General features: G+C 33.9%; 1 protein-coding gene across 4 annotated transcripts in view; it reads right to left on the bottom strand.

Annotated features, from left to right (window-relative positions):
* The window catches only part of DNAJC10 (DnaJ heat shock protein family (Hsp40) member C10), a 44,907-nt gene that overhangs the window by 12,275 nt on the left and 13,034 nt on the right, over window positions 1-19,598 (bottom strand). For all 4 annotated transcript variants that reach the window (XM_036744168.1, XM_036744169.1, XM_036744170.1 and 1 more), the window contains exons 7-22: window positions 19,355-19,486; window positions 18,598-18,691; window positions 17,630-17,707; window positions 16,134-16,177; window positions 15,515-15,652; window positions 13,260-13,349; window positions 12,567-12,680; window positions 11,822-11,936; window positions 10,088-10,215; window positions 9,343-9,459; window positions 6,124-6,225; window positions 5,218-5,373; window positions 3,796-3,929; window positions 2,913-2,966; window positions 2,394-2,541; window positions 1,467-1,586 (exon numbers count right to left, since the gene is read on the bottom strand). In XM_036744168.1, the coding sequence (XP_036600063.1) occupies window positions 1,467-1,586; window positions 2,394-2,541; window positions 2,913-2,966; window positions 3,796-3,929; window positions 5,218-5,373; window positions 6,124-6,225; window positions 9,343-9,459; window positions 10,088-10,215; window positions 11,822-11,936; window positions 12,567-12,680; window positions 13,260-13,349; window positions 15,515-15,652; window positions 16,134-16,177; window positions 17,630-17,707; window positions 18,598-18,691; window positions 19,355-19,486 (1,764 nt within the window). The remainder of the gene's footprint in view (window positions 1-1,466; window positions 1,587-2,393; window positions 2,542-2,912; window positions 2,967-3,795; window positions 3,930-5,217; window positions 5,374-6,123; window positions 6,226-9,342; window positions 9,460-10,087; window positions 10,216-11,821; window positions 11,937-12,566; window positions 12,681-13,259; window positions 13,350-15,514; window positions 15,653-16,133; window positions 16,178-17,629; window positions 17,708-18,597; window positions 18,692-19,354; window positions 19,487-19,598) is intronic.

Raw genomic sequence — 19,598 nt, 5'->3', positions numbered from 1 at the left:
TCACAGAGTCAGTCAATGTCTGAGGCGAGATTTGAACTCATGAAGAAGAGTCTTCCTGATTCCAAGCCCAGTGCTCTTTTTACTGTGCCACCTAGATGCCCTTCAAAGTTACAAAGGTCTCTTAATCCTATGGCCATTTCTCAGTCCTCATTCTTCTTGACTTCTTTGTAACCTCTGACACTATTGATCATCCTCATCTCCTAGATGATTTTCAGGATACCACTCTCCTTGTTCTCCTCATACCTATTTCTGTCTTTTGCTGGATCATCTTCCAGATCATATTGTTTAACCATAGGTGTCCCTCAAGGTTTTGTCTTGGGGCCCTCTTCTCCTTTATAATACTTCACTTGGTGATCTCATCAGCTCCCATGGATTTTATTACTATTTCTATGCTGGTATTTCTCAAATCTACCTATTCTGCCTCAAGCTCTAATCTCACATCTCCAACTCCCTTTCAGACATCTCAAAATGGATGTCCAGTAGACATCTTAAACTATATCCAAAATGGAAATTATCATCTTTCCCCCTAAACCTTTCTAACTCTAACTTCTTCCTAGTTCCTCAGGCTCTCAACCTAGGACTCATACTGTCTCTCACTCCTCTCCGCCCCCCAAATCCAATCTGTTATTAAAGTCTGGCAATTTCACCTCTGCAACATCTCTTGTTTGTGCCCCCTTCTTTCCTCTTATACAGTCATCATGCTGGTACAGGCCCTCATCAACTCATACCTAGATTATTGCAGTAACCTGCTGGTGAGTCTGTCTGCCTTAAATCTCTCCCCACTCCAACCCATCCTCCATTTATCCACTAAAGTGATTTTCCTAAAGTGCAGGTCCAACCATGTCACCCCGCTACACAATAAACTCCAGTGGCTCCTATCACTTCCAGGAACAAATACAAAATCCTTTGGCATTCAAATTCCTTTATAACCTACCCCCATTTTTCCCTTTTTGATCTTCTTACACTTTATTCCCCACCATGAATACAGCAATATTGGCCTCCTAGCTGTTCTGGGCATTTTCTCTGGCTATCTCCAATGCCTGGAATGTTTTCCCTCCTCATTTCTGCCCATTTGGTTCCCCAGCTTCCTTTAAGTCCTAACTAAAATCCTATCTTCTACTGGAAATCTCTTCCAACCTCTCTTAATTCTAGTGTTTCCTTGCTCTACATTATTTCTATTCATTTTGTGTGTAGCTTATTTATACATATTTGTTTTCTTGTTGTCTCTCCCATTAGATTGAGAGTTCCTTGAGGGCAGGGACTGTCTTTTTCCTCTTTTTGTATTCCTAGTGCTTAGTACAGGTACATAGCAGGCACTTAATACATATTTACTACCCTACTGAAATGCTCCAAAAGATTACAGAGACAAAAATCTAGAGAATGGAAGTGCCTCATGCTTTTTAGAGGCCCAAATAATGTTTGAATCTAAATAGTTCAAAGCGAGTAGGCTGAGATACTATACTTACCTTGTTTCCTTGGTAGGGATAAAATTTAACAGTAGGATAAGCTCTGATGCCAGCAGTCTGGCATGTATAAGCATGAGCCTGACAGTCTACTTTTCCAGCTTTCACTTTTCCTTTAATAGTCTAAACAGGGGAGAAAAAAAGTTTACTATGCTTTATACTGGCAGTATCTATTTAGATATGTTTCATCTGGGTACCTACCATTATAGCAACAAGAATCAAAATTTTAGTTTTCTATATCAAAGGATCAGAAAAAAAAACAATTTTACTTGGTTTCTTCTAGGCCCCTTCCCCACCCCGCCCCCCAGCCATTTAAATAAGAGATCTTAGAAGGGAAACTCTAAAAGGCCTGCATTATGTTTTATACCCTTTTCCTGAAATTTTCATAATATAATTACAAAAAGAAGTCATTATACTAAATATATATATTTAATTGCCAGATACCTTCTGGGGAATGAAGAAGGGGGGGAAGTAATTTAAGAATGCTAGTGAAGAAGTGGAGGAAGATTAGAGCTATAGGGGGAAAAGGTATACTAAGAAAAAAGTAAAATTAACAGCCAAAGTCAAGAGATTTTCCTTTTCTCCCATGAGAAAAAATGGTTACTAAATTTTAAAAATTTGGTTACATATTCAGTGAATTTAAAAATACTAATATAAATAGTATAGAGTCCTATTAACCTTAGACATAAATAATAAAGAAATTACACTGACTGTATTTATTAGAAAGATGAATACACTTCTCTTGTAGGGAAGAAACATAGCTTCTCTGAATTCAAAGAAAGATTTCAGAAAAGTCACTTTAAATAATTTTTTTCTTTTAGCATTTAACATTAAGAAAGTAAACCAAAGAAGAAGAGATCTAATCATGATTATTTACTTAACGGCTAAAACAGATATTACAAATTAGTGAAGAAGTTGAATAACACTTACCCGAGCCAAAAGCTCAAATTCTGGGGCAAAATTTCTGCAAGGTCCACACCAAGGAGCATAGAAATCAACTACCCAATGATCTTTCCCTTCTAACACTTTGTCATTGAAAGTCTGCGGTGTAAGCTCTACGGACACTTGAGGCAAATATCTGTGGCAAATCATAAATCATCAAAAGCATTTTTCCACCATATAAAAAATAAGGAAAACATTTAAAATGTAATAATGTAAGCCAAACTATAATCTTCAGAATATTTTAACGCAATAATAATATCTTCTACTCTACTGCTCATATTTTATAATTTGAGTCCAACAATAATCCTATAGGGAGGTCAGAAATTATCATCCCTATTTAAACATTCCTTTATTTTCATAAGTTAAAACTGCTACCAACTTTTTACTAGATACTTTTAATAAACCTAAGATAGTATATATCATAGTGACAATACACACTAAGCAATACCAATAAACTATAAAAATAAGAGAAAGGCATGCAGTTCTTAAACATCTGATTTTACTCACTCTAGAGCCCAGGTTCTTAGAGAATATGCATCTCTATCCCATCCATTATAAGTACTGTAAGAGATGAAACAACATGTCATGTTTACTGGTATCCTATATATATTTAAAAGTTATACGAAAGCATTGTCAAAGTTCATTGTTAAGTAGTATGAGCTATTATTTAGGAAATAATTTGTTTTTAAAAATGACTATTAGTTACTGTCACCTATTACCTTACTATACCATCTTTGGAAAATAGTCATTGCTTTAACAAGTGACACCTGTATTTTCAGACTTGCTTTTTTTCAATCTTAGAATGCCTAGTATTTCTGCTCAAAGTTGTTTTGTTTCAGACAGCCATCTATCAGTTCACTTATCCTCACAGTAGCTCTGCAGGGATGGTGAGCAGAATAGGTTATGTCAGCTCAAAGAGGGTCTCTAAATTTTTTGTTACTTGTATGTTCTAAGAACACATACTGTTAGTTATTTATGTATAAAATGATAGCATTGGACAAGATGGCTAAAAGCTACCATCCTATGATTTACTGTTAACTAACTGTCCCCTACACTAGTCCTGGAAGCAAGAGAATGATAAGCTACCACAAAACGGTAGCATTTTCATATATACTAAATTTGGTGAGATATTTGTTCTGAATTCAGAAAGGCTAATCCTATTGTTGCACAGAAAGCAGTAGGAAAACTGCATTACTGATTACTAGAGTGAGACTGATGGTTTCTAGAACTTTCAGGGTGTTGAAGAAAGATAAAACAGATTTTACACTAACATTGCTGCACATCATCTCTGACCTAATATAGTAAAAAAGAAGATCTAATGCTTTTTATATGCTAACTATATAAATGCATGTTATAAATAAGTCTTCAAGTTCGAAAAAAAAAAACTTACTAATATTGATATGCTGTGTTTGATTTTGAAGGGTAAAGTCTTATATCAGGATATTTCTTGACTTGTTCTTCGCTACAAAAGGAATAATATTTTTGGCAGTCTACACTGCCAGCGCTGATCAGACCATTTAACAACTACAAGGGAAAAATAAGAGATCTTAAACAAAATACTGAAAAGTGATTAGAAGGAAAAAGCTGCTATAAATTTTCTTCTAAATATTTTTAAAGTAAAGAAATTAACCTATGATTCAAGTATTTAGAAAACAATTCAAATTTAAAGCAAACTTAAGCAATACTACAAAGAAATTAAAAACTGTGTTCTCACAAAGACCTTACATCATATAAGCTTAACTGATAAATAAATATAGTCAAAATGAAAGATCTCTGAAATTATGTTATCTGAATTTTGATAGGGCTCATCTCTCAGAATTATTTCAGATTAACTGCTTCATTTTAATTCATCTTTTACAAGAAAACGAATTAAGGTTTTTTTGATTCAAATAAGAGAACCTAATACAATGAAAGCTTTTTCAATGCTGACCCAAATAGTTATACTTGCTCAAAAATTTAAATTGTAAAAAAATGTATTGAAAAGACAAAGTTAGTAATGTCAAAATTCTGAAGATGTATTAAAAATAAGTTTTAAAAACCCTGAAATAGCAGCTGTATTCTCAGGCTCTGTGCTCAAATAATTAATTTCCAATCTTATTTCTTTTTAAAATTAAAATGTTTTTTTTTCAATTAATAAGAATAAAATCCACCTTTTCTCCCTTTCCTTTCCCAAGCTATTTAAGTTGATTATCATTGTGCTCACCTGAACAGTATGAAATTTTCAAATCTAAACACTTTCATGATGAATAATGCATCTGTTCTCATTTTAAATTTCCCAAACTAGTTTGGAAAGAAATTGCAAAGATGTGATATATCACTATATACTTTTAAGTAGCAGCCTTTAACATCACAAGAGACTGGCAACAACCCAGATTCAAATAGTAATGAAACATCAATATGCAGATCACTCTATTTCTTGAATTGAGGTCCATGGATCCCCAAGATGTCTGTGTATAGTTTTCGGGAGGGGGGTAGTATCTTTGAACTTGGGTGGGAAAAAATGTTTATCTTTATTTCAATTGAATTGGTTTTCTTTGTAATCCTATGTATTTTATTTTATGAATTTAAAAACATTTTTCTGAGGGGTTCATAAGCTTCACCAGATTGCCAAACACATCATCCATGACACACAAAAAGGTTAGACACTCAATCTATATGTCAATAGTGGTAGACACTCCAGTGCTATGGTCAAAAATGTTAGGAAAAAAACTGTCATCTCATCTTCAGCTTTTCATTTAAGTTTTATGTCTAACATATCAACTTTAGTTACAAATTAGAACATTAAGATTTAGGAAAATAAATTCTCTTTTACCCGTGCCATCCTTTTCCATTCTGGCATTAACATCTGGCATGGTCTGCACCAAGGAGAATAAAAATCAACCATCCAGATTTCATCACGTTTCCTTTTCTTAACTAGTTCATTGAATGTCTCTGGTGTTAGAGAAATTACAGAAGGGTTCCTCAGATCCTAAATGTGTCAGAAATAAGAGAATACAGCTTCAATTACTTATTCAATATTATATACATATATAATCAATTCAATCAATCAACCAGCATTTATAAATTATGTGTGTGCCAAAACACGTGTGTGTGGGGGGAACAGAAAGACAAAAATGAAATAATTTCTCCCCATTCCCCACAGCTGCAAAAGGCTTTTTGGAGGGGTGGGATGGGCATGAGGAAGACTGGGTTCTCCCTAGCTCACTTAGGCTGGAAATGCAGTGGCCATTCATGGACCCAATTCCTCTCTTGGTGAGCTCAGGAACTCTGACCTGCTCCGTTTTTGACCTGGGCTGGTTTGCCCCTCCTGAGGCAACAACGTAGTGGTCTCTCTACTTCCAGGGTTCGCCACACTGGTACTGGATTTAGTGTGGCCACCTGGTCGGATTAGCCCACTGCAGCTTAGTTTATTAGGCTTGAGATGGACTGAATGTAATCAGTGCTGATATTACTTTTCCTAGGGTCCTCCTTGTATTGAGCTTAGCATTTTCAAGTTTACCACTTTTTTTACACCTTTAAGTAGCTGCCACTAAAACTTCTATAGGAATATGTAAAATGAACCCTTACATGGCTCTAAAGTTTAGAGTTAACTTTGAGTTACAATGCTTTTGAGACCTTGAAACTGTTAACATTGATACAGAATTTATTAAAAAAGTGTGCACGCACAACCCCCCCCCTCCACATGGGAACAGTACTAATAAACTGCAGCTTAACATACCTCTATAAATTCTAAAATCTCTTCAGCTGAGTGATGTCCCTCATATTCATGAATACTGGACTGGTTGAATACCACTGTTGTTGGATAAGCCTGAATGTTATACTATTAGAAAAGAAAGGGCAAATGAACATAACACAATCTGTTATAAGTTTGAAGCTTCCTGATTTTATTAAGAGTTTGAAATATGTACTCATCTACCTGCTGTTGGTGACAGGACGTTTTACTTAGGCTAAGAAGGTTGGGAACACTGCTGTGAACTTTCATGAACACATGGCTCTTTCTCCACCCATGGTCTGAGTAGCTACTATGAGATCCAATGACATTACTGAAATGCTTTCACTAGGGGATATATGATCAGATGTCTGACTTCATTTGTTTAGAGAAAGGTTGTCAGAGACTATGAAGGGCAGGATATTGCCATATCTTTAAGGCTTTCTGACACTGAGTCACGAACAATGGGAAAAGTAGTTGTTGGTTCCCAATTTTGTGTCTCAACACTATTTTATAATCTTTGCCCAATGGCTAGCAACTACATTTTTCATTTATGATTGTAGTAACACTCTTCCCCACCCTATCTATTTATCTCTATATTTTCCTTTATTCTACAAATGGAAAGAAAATTTTACAAATAAAACAAATGAAATTGATGGAAATTAACAGTCAACTATGATTTTGAGCGGGTCATATTTTGATTTCAATAACGTATCATATTATCCAAAGTGTTCATTTCTCATCAAGTGCAAATACAGTATGGAAGGAATACAAATCACTCTGCAGTGATCTACTGAACTCAGGAAAGATAAGCGTTCTTATCTTTGAGACTACTATAAGGAAGTACTATATACATATGTAAAGATGGTATGCTAAACACTTTTAAGAGTTTATAGGAGAATCTGTCCATTTTTCAAGGTTAACTGCACATTCAAAAAATTAAAAATATTTCTGGAAATTAAATGTAGATGGTAGAGATTCAGTAGATTAGCAATAGGACACTTAATGGCTTTTGGGGAAAACCATAAATTTTGGGACAAGGTAAATTAAGATAATGTAAATGTGACGTTTCTTAAAAATTATATTTTATCTATTTAAATGGGTGTGTTACCTCAGTACCATAGGTACTCATTCCATCAATGCATACTGACACTGGTCTTGTTGCCTAAAGCCTTTTTCTGTGTCTTTTTTATAGTCTGTGAGTACCTCACTATAGCTACATGATTGGCTGATTTTTTTTCAATTTAATTCAACTAGCATTTATTTGGTGCTTACTATATTCCTAGATTCTGGGATAAAGCAAAAGTAGTTCACATTCTCAGGCTCTCTTTCTGAAACTAAACGGGGTTAGATGAGAATGATTTGTTTCAGATCCCTTTCAGGTGATAATCATAGCTTTAGAATATTAAATTCCTAATCTATGATTTTAATGCTGTTGTAATTGTTCAAGTCACTAATAAAAAGTACATTGTAAAACTTATAGAAACTGCATGAGAGGAAGCACTACTGCATAAGCAGTAGCATTAGAAGCATATTTTAATAGTCCTATGCAAAATTCATCTTGTTTTGTGAGTTTAGTAGCTTGGACCAAAATAGAACTTCCAAAATATACATGGATTTAATAGAGGTACAATTTTATACATGAAGAAATGTAAGTATGGAAAGCAAGGAATATCAAGACTACTTAACCTAAGGATATGATTTTTTAAAATTCCATTAGATCAATAAGCAGTAAAACTATATCCTTTTTTTTTTTTTAGAAAAATGTGATACTGATCAAATTTCCCTATTTATACAAATATTTCCCTTTATGGCATTTCTAACACTTTATGATACAACTTTGCAACATTCAGTGCCATTTTTGTGGATTAAATACTGAAAGAAGTCACAGGGTTCAAAGGGATAGGATCTGGTAAGGGGACAGAAATATTTACTTTATTATTTTGAAAGTCAAGCATCTGTTTTCTCATTATTTTCTGGGCAGTCTAGAAAAACCTTTAAAAATGATTTTGATGGTGCCATGTAACAATCCAAATGGCAAGTTGGACACGATCTGTGAGAAACAAGGTAATATGATGAAAAGAGTTTTGGATTCAAATTTAATAATCGTGTGATCTTGGGCAGGTCACTTAACCTCTCACAGTTTCAGTTTACATATCTGTAAAATGGGGATAATGAAGACACTTCCATCATCCTTCCTCCTAGGGCTGTATCTTGCAGTTAGATGCTTGTCTGATTATACATTTCCTGAATGATATTATCATAAAATATGGGGCTTGTTTCTCAATGAATCATTTTACATACCCTGAATGAAATTTCTTTAAGTCAGGCGCTAACTTAATTAGTTCCCTTTGCTTTCTACCTTTCACAGTTACTAAGCATTTTCCTATCAGTCTTCTCTAGCAACCAAATCTAACAGTGTGTGCCTAGGTTTAAAGTTCTTTCTAATGTTATTAAATCACAGACAGAAACAATGAATGGGGAACTGGACATCTTTCCAGAGGGCTCTGCCAACCTGTGTAATATGATACAGTGTTTCCTGCAATATACAAATTCCTTGTCTACATGAATCATCAATAAGTTACTCATACAATATTTCAGTGTACCCAAAACATGCCTGAACACTTAAGGAACACTATCCAATCTTGCTTCATTCAATTCTGTGAAGTTTGTATTCAGTCAAAGGGCCAGACTTGAGGACCTAGAGAGCCACATGTGGCCTTGAGGCCACAGGTTCCCCACCCCTGGCTTAAAGTATCATCCAAGTTTAAAAGAAGATCTGGTAGTTGTATTTTGGGAAACCTCTTACATAAAAACCACATCTATTATTCACAAAATTCCATAAGCATTTGAAAAGTCCTTTCTAGGGCTAAAAAACACCTAATGGGCAAACCATGTCATATCATGTTTTTATCATTCTAAAAGTAGTTATGTTTTTGACCTATAGAGCATCTGAATTCATGAAATTATGAATAATGGGGTCTTAATATATTTTAGAAATCATATACTTCTTATTCATTTATTAAATTATAAACCTTTAATTTTAATATTTCTCAATATTTCAATCAATATTTCTCAAACCCTTCTCTGTTGAGAACAAATTTTTGCTAACATGAAAAGATGTTCCTACTAACAACACTTTTAAAGAAGCTCCTTTGCTGTAATATTTTCTGCTTAGAAAAGGATGATTAGGAAAAAAATCAACAACTTTTTACATTTATTCCATACCATGTTGCAGAGGCCTTCATGGATTGTACAATCAAGGGTGCCAAATTTAAGCTGCCCATTCAGATGCTTTGATGCTTTCCGTAATTCTGGCAACAAGGCTCGACAAGGTGGACACCACTTGAAAGAAAAAGAGATTAGTTACTAGTAGGAAAGAGAAAACAGAAGAACTCTATATCTTTTGTAACAAATTAGTTAATCAGTTATTTCTCTGATGCACATTTAAATACCTATTCTGTATAATGTACTAAGCAGAGAACTCTGCATATCAGTAAATCAAAGACCTGTTATTTCACTGGTGTATCTTCATAGATATAGGACAACCTATCTATAACTTTATAGCATATGAGAATTGTCTGAAATTCATCAGGGTTAAATAAATTGGCCAGAGTCACAAAGAGTTAAAGGAATCAGGTCTTCCTAATTCCAATCCAGTGCCCTTTCCATTATGACATGCTGCTTTCTCCACTGTACATCATGCAAGCAAATTAGTCCTCAAAATGGCATTTTCATCAATATTCGTTTGTTGATAAAAGTGTAATATTTAACTGCCTCAAATGGTATAGTGCTTGGAGTAGTCATTATGGAATTCCACACTGAAATCAATCAAGCATTTATTAAGCATCTTCCAAATACTGAGGATACAAATAAACAAAGATGCTTTTGTCACAAAGAAATAATTCCAACAAAAATATTAAATACAATTTTTTTTAACTTGAAGAAAGAGTAAGAAATATAACTTACTTACAGGTGTAAAGAAATCAACAAGCCACGGTTCTTTTTCTTTGTCAGGAAAATTCTGCGGTCCAAGTGTGACAACATGAGAGTCAACGCTTTCTTTAGCAAATGCAAGTATATGGTACAGGACCTTCTTTCCTTTGAAAATGAATGAAAAGAAAGAAACAGCTACAATAACCTTTCCCATATATAGAAAATACTTAAGTTTGGATGACAATCTAACGAAGAACTGATTTTAGCTCTTTATTCTACTTTCATGCTTTTTGATTCTCAACTATACTTTGTTTCACTTCTCTGTATGGAATTCTTAATAACTTGAATTCTAGTTAAAGAATGACACAGGATTGTAGTATCACAGATTTAGAGCTGGAAGGGACTGAAAATAGTCCAACCCTCTCATATTACAGTTGAGAAAACTAAGGTCCAGTAACATTAAATGGGTTGCCTTAGGTCTCGTAGGTGTTTAAGTATCAGAGGAAGGATCTGAATCCAGGTCATCTGACTCCAGAGACAGTGTTTTTTCCATTGTCAATTATCTATTACAAGACTGAAAAATAAATTAGTCATTTTAGCTGCTTTGGCATGTACACCTTCCATTCCCTCAACTACAAAAGTAAAATTAGCGGCAGAACCAGGGCTAGAACATAGATTTTCTGACTTCCAGTCCATCATTCTTTCGTGATGTTGTTTTACATGCCCATAGGGTAGGGGGAAAGGAATAAGCATTTATATGTGGCTTACTATGTGCCATGCAGCCCTGTGTGAAGCACTTTATAATTATCATCTCATTTGATCCTCCCTACAGCCCTGGGAGCCAAGTGCTGTTATTAGCTACAGTTTATAATTGAAGAAACTGAGGCAGACGGAGTGACTTGCCCAGGGTCGCACAACTAATAAGTGTCTGAGGTCAGATTGAACAAAAGTCTTCTTCCTGACTCCAGGCTCACTGCTCTGTCCACTGTGCCATTTAGCTGCCCATCTGAAAACTAGGATGACTAAAATGCAAAAATAACATAGCGAATACAGTAAAGGTGACATATGCAAATGTAAAGTTTGGTCATATACAGGGGAAAAATGGAAAACAATGGTCAACAGTAGCCTAGAACCTGTACTGATCACATTAGAACTGAAACAAGGAGTCCTAGATACTTTGGCTAACAAAATAACCTCACGAACACCTCACAGATTAATGTTGCCCCAGTTTTTGCTGAAAGATAAAAACTATTAAGTATAAGGAAAATAATTTTTTTTAAAGAGGAAAAGTTGAAATAATTTAGAGTTCAAGAGATTTTTCCCATAAGAATCATGGAATCTTAGAGCTGTGACATACATCAGAAGCCACCAAATCTAATCTATACTGGCTCAGGAAAAAAGTTCCTACAATAACCCTAAAAAGCTGTCATCTAGGTTTTACACTTTCACCTCTAGTGAGAGGGAACTCATTTTCTCTACAGGCAGACCAATCAACTTTCACAGGCTTCTAACTGTAAAATTTTAGGAAGCAGTTGAAGAGAAAAATTTTTTAAAAGATTACTAAATGACAGCAAGGAGCTCTTAAGTGATGAAGTTTCTGAGGAAGTTAGCAGTGAGAACATGAAATTATAAAGCAACCCAGAGCAAGAATTATAGCCATATTTGTATAAATAAAAAATTTTATAATGCTTTGAAACAGGGTAGTATGAAGATTAAATAGTAATATTTGTAATAAAGGTAACTTAAGTTTTATATTTTGTCATCGTCTTACCATGATGAATTTCATAATCTTCAGTTCCTTTACCTTTAAAGACTACCACAGATGGCTGATGAACATAAAACTTACGGCAGGTGTCTGGTTCAGAAAGACAGTCAAACCTGCCAACCTAAAAAGAGAAAATTCATTTGAGTTTAATATGAAAACCTTAGTATCTAGCAAAAATTTTAAAATCATGAAGATGTTCTAAAATGATACTGTACTATTAATACATGTTTCCCATTTATTCTCATTTGATAGCTTTTAATAAATTTTTTTATCGATTTATTTTTATATAATCTTCATTTCCCAGACTATTCCTCTCCTTTCCTAATGTACTTTCTACTGATGCCAAATGAAATAGAAGCTACATAAACTGAAAAAGTTATCAGAAATTTTCACTGCCTTTCCTAGAAATATTTATTTCACCTCTTATACTGAAAGCTAATTTTATTTCAAAAAAGAAAAAAAAAATCTCTCCATAGAAAGAGTTGAAACGCTTCAGAGTTAAGTTCTTTCAAACTGTTTAAGAAATCTACTCTCCCATAGCATGTATACATTTAAGAGAAACTACTATAAAGCCAGCTTGATCACAAGGGCAACTTCTGAAGGAAATGCATTTTAACCACTAACAGTTATGTCTCCTAAAATTTGGAATGGAAAAACAAAAACAGAATTTCAAGTAAATCTGACATTCTTGATTCTTGACATCAGTTAAAGTATAATTATACTTACATAACACAGAAACATGCTTTCTCACCTGAATATGTTCCTTTTTAAGAAGAAATTTTAACTTTTTAAAGTCATGAGCATTTGAATTTTCATTTTTTCCAAACTGAAAGAAGATCAGCCACCTATGATGAGCCAATCGATCCTTGAAAATGAGAAAGAAGAACATGGCAAACTGTGAATATCAACTCTTTATTTCTGTCTCTTAAACGATTCACATTATCCATTTTTTTTTACTTCAAATATGCTTTCAAAACTGTACACCCGTTCAAATGTTCATGTTATCACTTTATTCTCTCTGCTATAATACAATCGACTATCTGCAGAATATTAAGGGAACATCAGCCTAAATGTCAGCAAGTAATGAAAATATAAAGAAACTCTTATTAGGGAAGACTTTACCAAGACATAAATATTGTTCAATTACACATGGTTAAGGAACTGGAATGAAGATAAATTTGTTCAGCTTTCACAGGAAAGATGTAGGAGGTGGGGTGGAGATGAAAATAAATGTTTAGAAATCTTTGGTATTGACAACTCGGGTAATCAGCAGCACTCCTAGTATAATCTGATGAACAATTCTTTTGGGTTCTTCTTTAGTTTGGGCTACTTCTAAACCTTTATATGCACCAAATTGGCAGACTATACAATTGGCGATTTTGAAACAGTTTAACCTTACTTGAAATGTCATTAACTGTTACTGTAATTAAATATTACATATTACCTTTAGTGAATCTGTAGTGAGTATTTCAAAATCTGGAAGATGGCGCATTATTTCAAAATATATTTCTTTGGCATCCAAGGACTTGAGAAACTAGAATCAAGGGAACAGCAGGTGAGACACCCATTCAGTTCACAAAAGACAAATTCAAGAAAAGAGCCAACAGTAAAACCTCTTAGTTTCAAATGTCTAAAGTTTAAGCAAAAAGAGGAACTAGAGGTCCTAACAAAAGGAGGCATATACAACATCATAGGTATAGCTAAAGCTTGGTGGGATGAAACTCCTAACTGGAATATGGTTTTGGATGAGCATATCTTATTCAGATGAAATAAGTAACAGGTAGAGAGAGAAAGGGTGTGCAGTACTATATCTAATGATGATGATAATAGATGACATTTTATATAGCACTTTAAGGTTTGCAAAACACTACTCATGTAATCTCATTTGAAACTCACAACAACCCTGTGAAGTTGGTGCTATTATCTCCATTTTACACATGAAGAAGCTAAGGCTGAGAGAGATTAAGTAACTTGCTCAGGGTCACCCAGCTACCAAGTGTCTGATACAGAATTTGAACATGGATATTCCTGACTCCTACTACTATGAGGATCTCTAGGAGCCAGAGAGCAAAAAAGTATTTGGGTTGAAGGCAAAAGAAGTGATTTTTTTCACTGAAATACATATTACAAATTACTTGGATAGAAATTAGAAATAGATAAAACGTTTGAAACTGATTAAAATTTTGATATAAAGCAATGATATAGTGGTGATTGGGGATTTCAGTTATCCAAGCATCTGTTGGAATTGCTCTGTGAAAAGCAAAGCATTTGATAACTTCTTTATTTTCCTTAATCATAATTTCATCCTTCAAAAGGTGAAGGGGCTAAGAGAAATCACACACTGGATCTGATTCTAACCCCTGTTAGAGCTGATTATTTAATTGGAAATGATGAGAACCCTAGAAGGAAGTGACCACTCACTCTGAGTTTCTGACTAAGAAGAAGAAATCCAGTCATGGTCTGAAATGTAACACTGATTTCAGGAAAGCAAATTTCAAAGGGTTCAGAATAAGGAGAAGCAGGATATCTCACAGGCTAAGATTATAAGAGGAAGTCAGCACCGGATAGGAGAAACTCAAGAATGAAATTCTGAAGATATAAAGGACAAACAATTTTAGTTGAGGAGGAATAATAACTGAGAGGATAAAGAAAAAGGTATGGGCAGGTAATAGAACATGGTATGGTTCAGTAAAAATTGTGTTAGACATGCTAAAAAAAGGCTACCAAGGGGTTAATCTCCAAAAAAAACTTGTAACAGAAGACCAAGTTACCCTTGATGAATTAAAAAAATAACAAGGCCCTGATGATCTCCTTCCTCAGGCACTGAAAAAAAACTAGAAGGTGTGAATGCTGAGCCACATCAGTAAATATCGAAAAGATCACAGAACACAAGACTAGAAAAGGGCAAATATTGTCTAGTTTAAAAAAAGTGGAAAGTACAGAGTTGACAAAAAATAGAACAGTTGTTAGTAGTTCAAAGTCAATGTGGCAAGAGCTCACCAGCGGAGATCCCCAGGGATCTGTGCTTGGCCCTGTGCTAATTAATATTTTTATCTATCACTTAGACAAAAGCCAATCAAATTTGAGTTAAATTGAATTGGGAGGTAGAGCTAATACTCTACATATCAGAGTCAGGATCTTAAAACAACTTTAACAACAAGGTTAAAGCAGTGAGATTAAGTCAAATAAAGTTGAGTACAAAGTCTTACACTTAGGTTCAAAAAATCAATTTTACAAATAAAGGCTGTAGGAAGCAAAGTTAGACAATAGGCTGACCTTGCAAGGTCAATGGGAATCAGCAGTGGGACATGGAAGCCAAAAAAGCAAAGGTGATTTGGGGCTGCATTCTAGAAGGACCAGAATTTCAGAAAATCCTTAAGGGGAAAGTTGCATGTTGATACAATGCATTTTTTCTTATCCATGAGGCAAAAAAATAAGAGACAGGATGAAAACTTTTATTTTGAAGTAAAATTATAATGATCTTTTTTGCATCAATTGATGCACCTGGTACTTTAGTATTAAGAGAAGGACAAGAGATGAGAGGCATTCTGTACTCTGCCTTTCCTGGACTTCATTTGCAGAATGTCGTTACTCTTCTTAAATATGCTCTACACATAGATAAATGAAAACTGACTTCACAACTTGACCACCTGACAAAATGGCCAACGTGCATAGAAATTATTTAAAAGTGACTCATACCAATACACCCCCTTTTTCTTTGTTGGTTAAGGTGGCTCCAGGAGGAAAATACGCTGTAGTACTTGATGTGATGTCTAGACTTTTACATAGCTCACCCTGGGTGCCACAATCCATCCAGCCTACATTAACAAGGCCATCCTAGGGGGTTAAAATAAAAAAGAAAATAAAAAGATACAAAATTTACTAATGAAAATATGTAAGCTGAAAACTTCTGAAAGCTATACTATGTAGGAAAAAATTTAAAAGTAATTATTTAAGTAGCAAAATCAGATTACTAGAAATTAAGGCTTTCATTTTTAAAACACATTGTCCGTAGATACCTTGAAATACTATTAATCATATTATTTTTCACTTGGGTCAATTTGGTTTCCAAATGAATCAAAATATACTCACCATTTTCTTGATATTATTCTATATTTAATGTCAGAAAAAATCAACCACAAAACCCTGGAAGCAAATATCATGTCTAAAATAACTACCTTTTTACTTGATATGGATGGCCAACCTACAGATCTCCATAGAAATTTTTAGAAGTTTAGTTGTTGGGTAAAGATAGACAAAGTTCAAGTATATTACTCAAATTAATGGTGTACTCTTTACAAAGTGCATTCCTGCTTACCAACATGCCAGCCAGTTTAAGACGTGTCTGTGAACTTAAGCAATCTGAAACAGAGGTAAAGAGATTATCATAGTTTTATAAGGCCATCATCTTATCTTTTTCCATTTCTCAATTTTGGCATCAATGGCTTGTTTGAATACATCAGGTTTGAAGGTGTTGTAATTGTTTGTCATACCTTCTAATCTCTAACCATTTTTTTCCTCATTCAATGTTGATTCTGATCTTTGTTCTAATTAGGTCTAAAGGCATTCAGGACACATAAGGGGCTATCAAAGTAAAGATATAGTCAGTTTAATTTTTTTATGAAGTTGTTCAGTGCATGCCATGTCCAATACTTTGCTTTCTACCATATGAAAGCTTTTATGATACGTAGACACCAGGTTTCTGAGTAGCCTATAAACTGTTGATCTCTTTTGTTTCCCAAACTTGAGACATATTTTCTAACGTACTTTTCACTATTCTGCTCTGTGCCCACTTTCTCATTTAAAGTTACTCAGTATCAGTATCAATATCGATCAAAATGAAATAGTTGAGAATCTTGCCACATTCTTCAAAGAATTTCTTTACTCCATCTCCTACAAATGATGCTATTACATAGGCTGAAATTATCTTTATGGTGTTCTCTTTGCTTACGTTCATCATGAGCACTGAAATGTGGGATGACCACATGTCCCATGAAATGAATTTCTTACTACCTTTAGATACATGGCAAAACCAACAACTTGTTCAGCATCTTTATGACCCTCTCCAAGAATCTGAGCCATTCCTCTTTTTATTTTCTGCTTTTGTTTGTCATGAGAAGATAATTATTGGGGTACACCAGTTTTTCCAGAGTATGTCAATTTCTTTGTTCCCTGGACAAAGATCTTACATTTAGAATGTGTACGTTTAGTATTTATAGAAGGTCTAAAAATGGTGTGATTCTTTGCTTGGCGTCCTTTTCTGACACTCCACATCATCACTGTGGAAGGTTTATTTTAATTTTGCTTCACAGGTTGCCATGGCCAAATAATTCATCACCAGGGGCAATCTACTAGTGATGAGACTCTTCCTTCTTAGTGAGGTTGGCCTTCAGTCTTCTGTCTCAATCTGTCACTCAAACAATATTCTAAGAGACCATCTTCTAAGCTTTGCCAGCATGGAAGAACCTGCCAGAGCTCATGATCTATTGGCAAAACCTTTAAGAACATAAAGCAACCTTCATGTTAACTGGTTGTATGCACAACTAACTATGGGAACGAATGTGAAGCCTTAAGCTGAAAAATCTGTCCATGAAACTAAGCACACAAATTACACATTTAAACTATACATTATTTAATAATCAACTGTGCTGAATGATGTAATAAAAGGAAATTATTCAAATTACATATGAAATAATGAAAGAAGATCTTTAAGTTTAGAATTTTTTACCTGAATGAACATTTGAGACTACAAACTTAAAAGTATCACTTAAAAGTATTACTGTCTCTTCACCATAATAAAATTAATATTTTTACCTCCTGTCTTAGAACAAAAAGTGATGAGCCAGCCAACACCAGAGGCAAAGGCAGTTTCGATGGCACTAACAAAATTTCCTTTAAAAAAAAAAGCCACACATACACAGACACATAAAAAACAATTAGAAATAAATTTCCATGTTTTCTTTCATGATTGTGTCATAATTATTCAAAATATCATGAAAAACTATGAAATTAATGTAAGTTTTACTTAATACATTCAAATGTAGCTATACTTCCCCGAACTCATTCAATTAACTGTTAAGAATAAAATTTTCGCTCAGTTAAAACATGAAATTATTCACTTAATTTTAGACTGTTACCTATTAAAATATTAAGTTAGTTTAGGAAATGTTACATTTTATAAAGTTCTTTCATCTAAAGATCTTAAAATGCTTCACAGACATATGCTAAAAATGATAAAGTTTTTAGCCATTAGGTTTTTATTTCATGGGAGGTTAAGAATGTGTTTAGTGTGGTTAAATGACCTGTCCAACGTTAGAGAGTCAGTGACAAGAACAAGAATAGCTGCCAATTTTCTTAAAGTTGTAAAACCATATTCAAAAGTAACAAACATATGATATGATGTAATATTTTTGAGCAAATTTAATTACCCGCCCATTATATTTTGCAAAAGAGGTTTTCTTTTTGCATAATCTAGCTCTAACTACCCCTTTCCCCAACCTCCAGCCCTAGTTATATTACCATTCATATCATAGTAAACTCTGCAAAAAGATCTGTGATTTGTCACCAAAACTATTATTTAGATGAGGAATTAACTAGTTGTATGATTTCCTGGACAAAGACCTCCCTCCCAAAGATGGGGCCCTTGTATGAATTCTGACAAAGGGGCTTTAAAAACAATCTAATGTTCTTTTAAAGTCCATTAATATTACCATTATCAAATTATACTTATTATTAATTTAAGAATAAACAGGTATCAGGATTAAACTGAAGAAGTAAATTACCTGCCCATAATTCTGTCACTGTGCTTGTGACATACCGCATGGCAAAATTCACTAAGTGGTCCTTTGATCTTTCTCCAAAATACTTCACTGGATTCTATTTTTGAAAACATTGAAAAACAATTGTTTATATTTAAAATATATTATCTCATGAGACTAGATTATAATTAATGTTGCAATTTCTATCAACAATGTTGCAGTTTCTGTCATACATTTAAGTGTAATAACTGATAACTTTTAAATTTTCATTTAAAAGATGAAATCACAAGTTGTTCCATGAATGTCTAGAAAAGACAAAACTTTCAATCATTTCTTTGCTTAATTCCAAGGACTGTGGCTCTATTATAGAAAAAAAAAATTGCCACTGCAAGAAAGCATAAGAGTCTGGCTAATTTGCAAGGTGACATGAAGTTTCTATGAACTGCCACATAAGGCCATCGTTTAAAGTTGGAGAAAAATAGACATAAATAGGATTTATTTTAATTGGCAAAAAATATTCAAAAGTTAAAGACAATACCCTTAATGCCATGAAAAAAGAACCCAAACTATAAATTATGATAATATATAAAAGTAGTGACTTTTAAAAAAATGTCTAACAGAATAATGCAAAAGGCAATCATGGCTATAGTTAGATATGGTGTTTAAAACAAGGTTTTTATAACTGAAATTCTCTCTAAATTTATGGGTTTTCCTTGCATTTTTTATTTTACTCTTTACTATACATTCACCTTTTTCAGTAAAGGCAAATTTTTTTCCTTACCGCTTCAGATTTGAAAATGTACAGGCTTGGATAACTTTGGATTCCTTTCATTCGGCAAAGCATTCTATCATCTCCACAATTTACAGCTCCAATGCGAAATAAACCATCCATTTCTTTAGCAAATTCCCTCCACTAAGGAAAAAGAAAAGGAAAGAAAAAAGAAAACAAGTTTTTTTTCCATCCCAGAAGTCTTAAATCATTACCTTTTTCAAAGAAATTATAGGGGGAAAAATGAAAAAGCAAA

Source organism: Trichosurus vulpecula, chromosome 2 (genome assembly GCF_011100635.1).
Source record: "Trichosurus vulpecula isolate mTriVul1 chromosome 2, mTriVul1.pri, whole genome shotgun sequence".
NCBI lineage: Eukaryota > Metazoa > Chordata > Mammalia > Diprotodontia > Phalangeridae > Trichosurus > Trichosurus vulpecula.
Note: the sequence above shows the minus strand (reverse complement) of the source record. Positions and strands in the feature narration are given on the sequence as shown.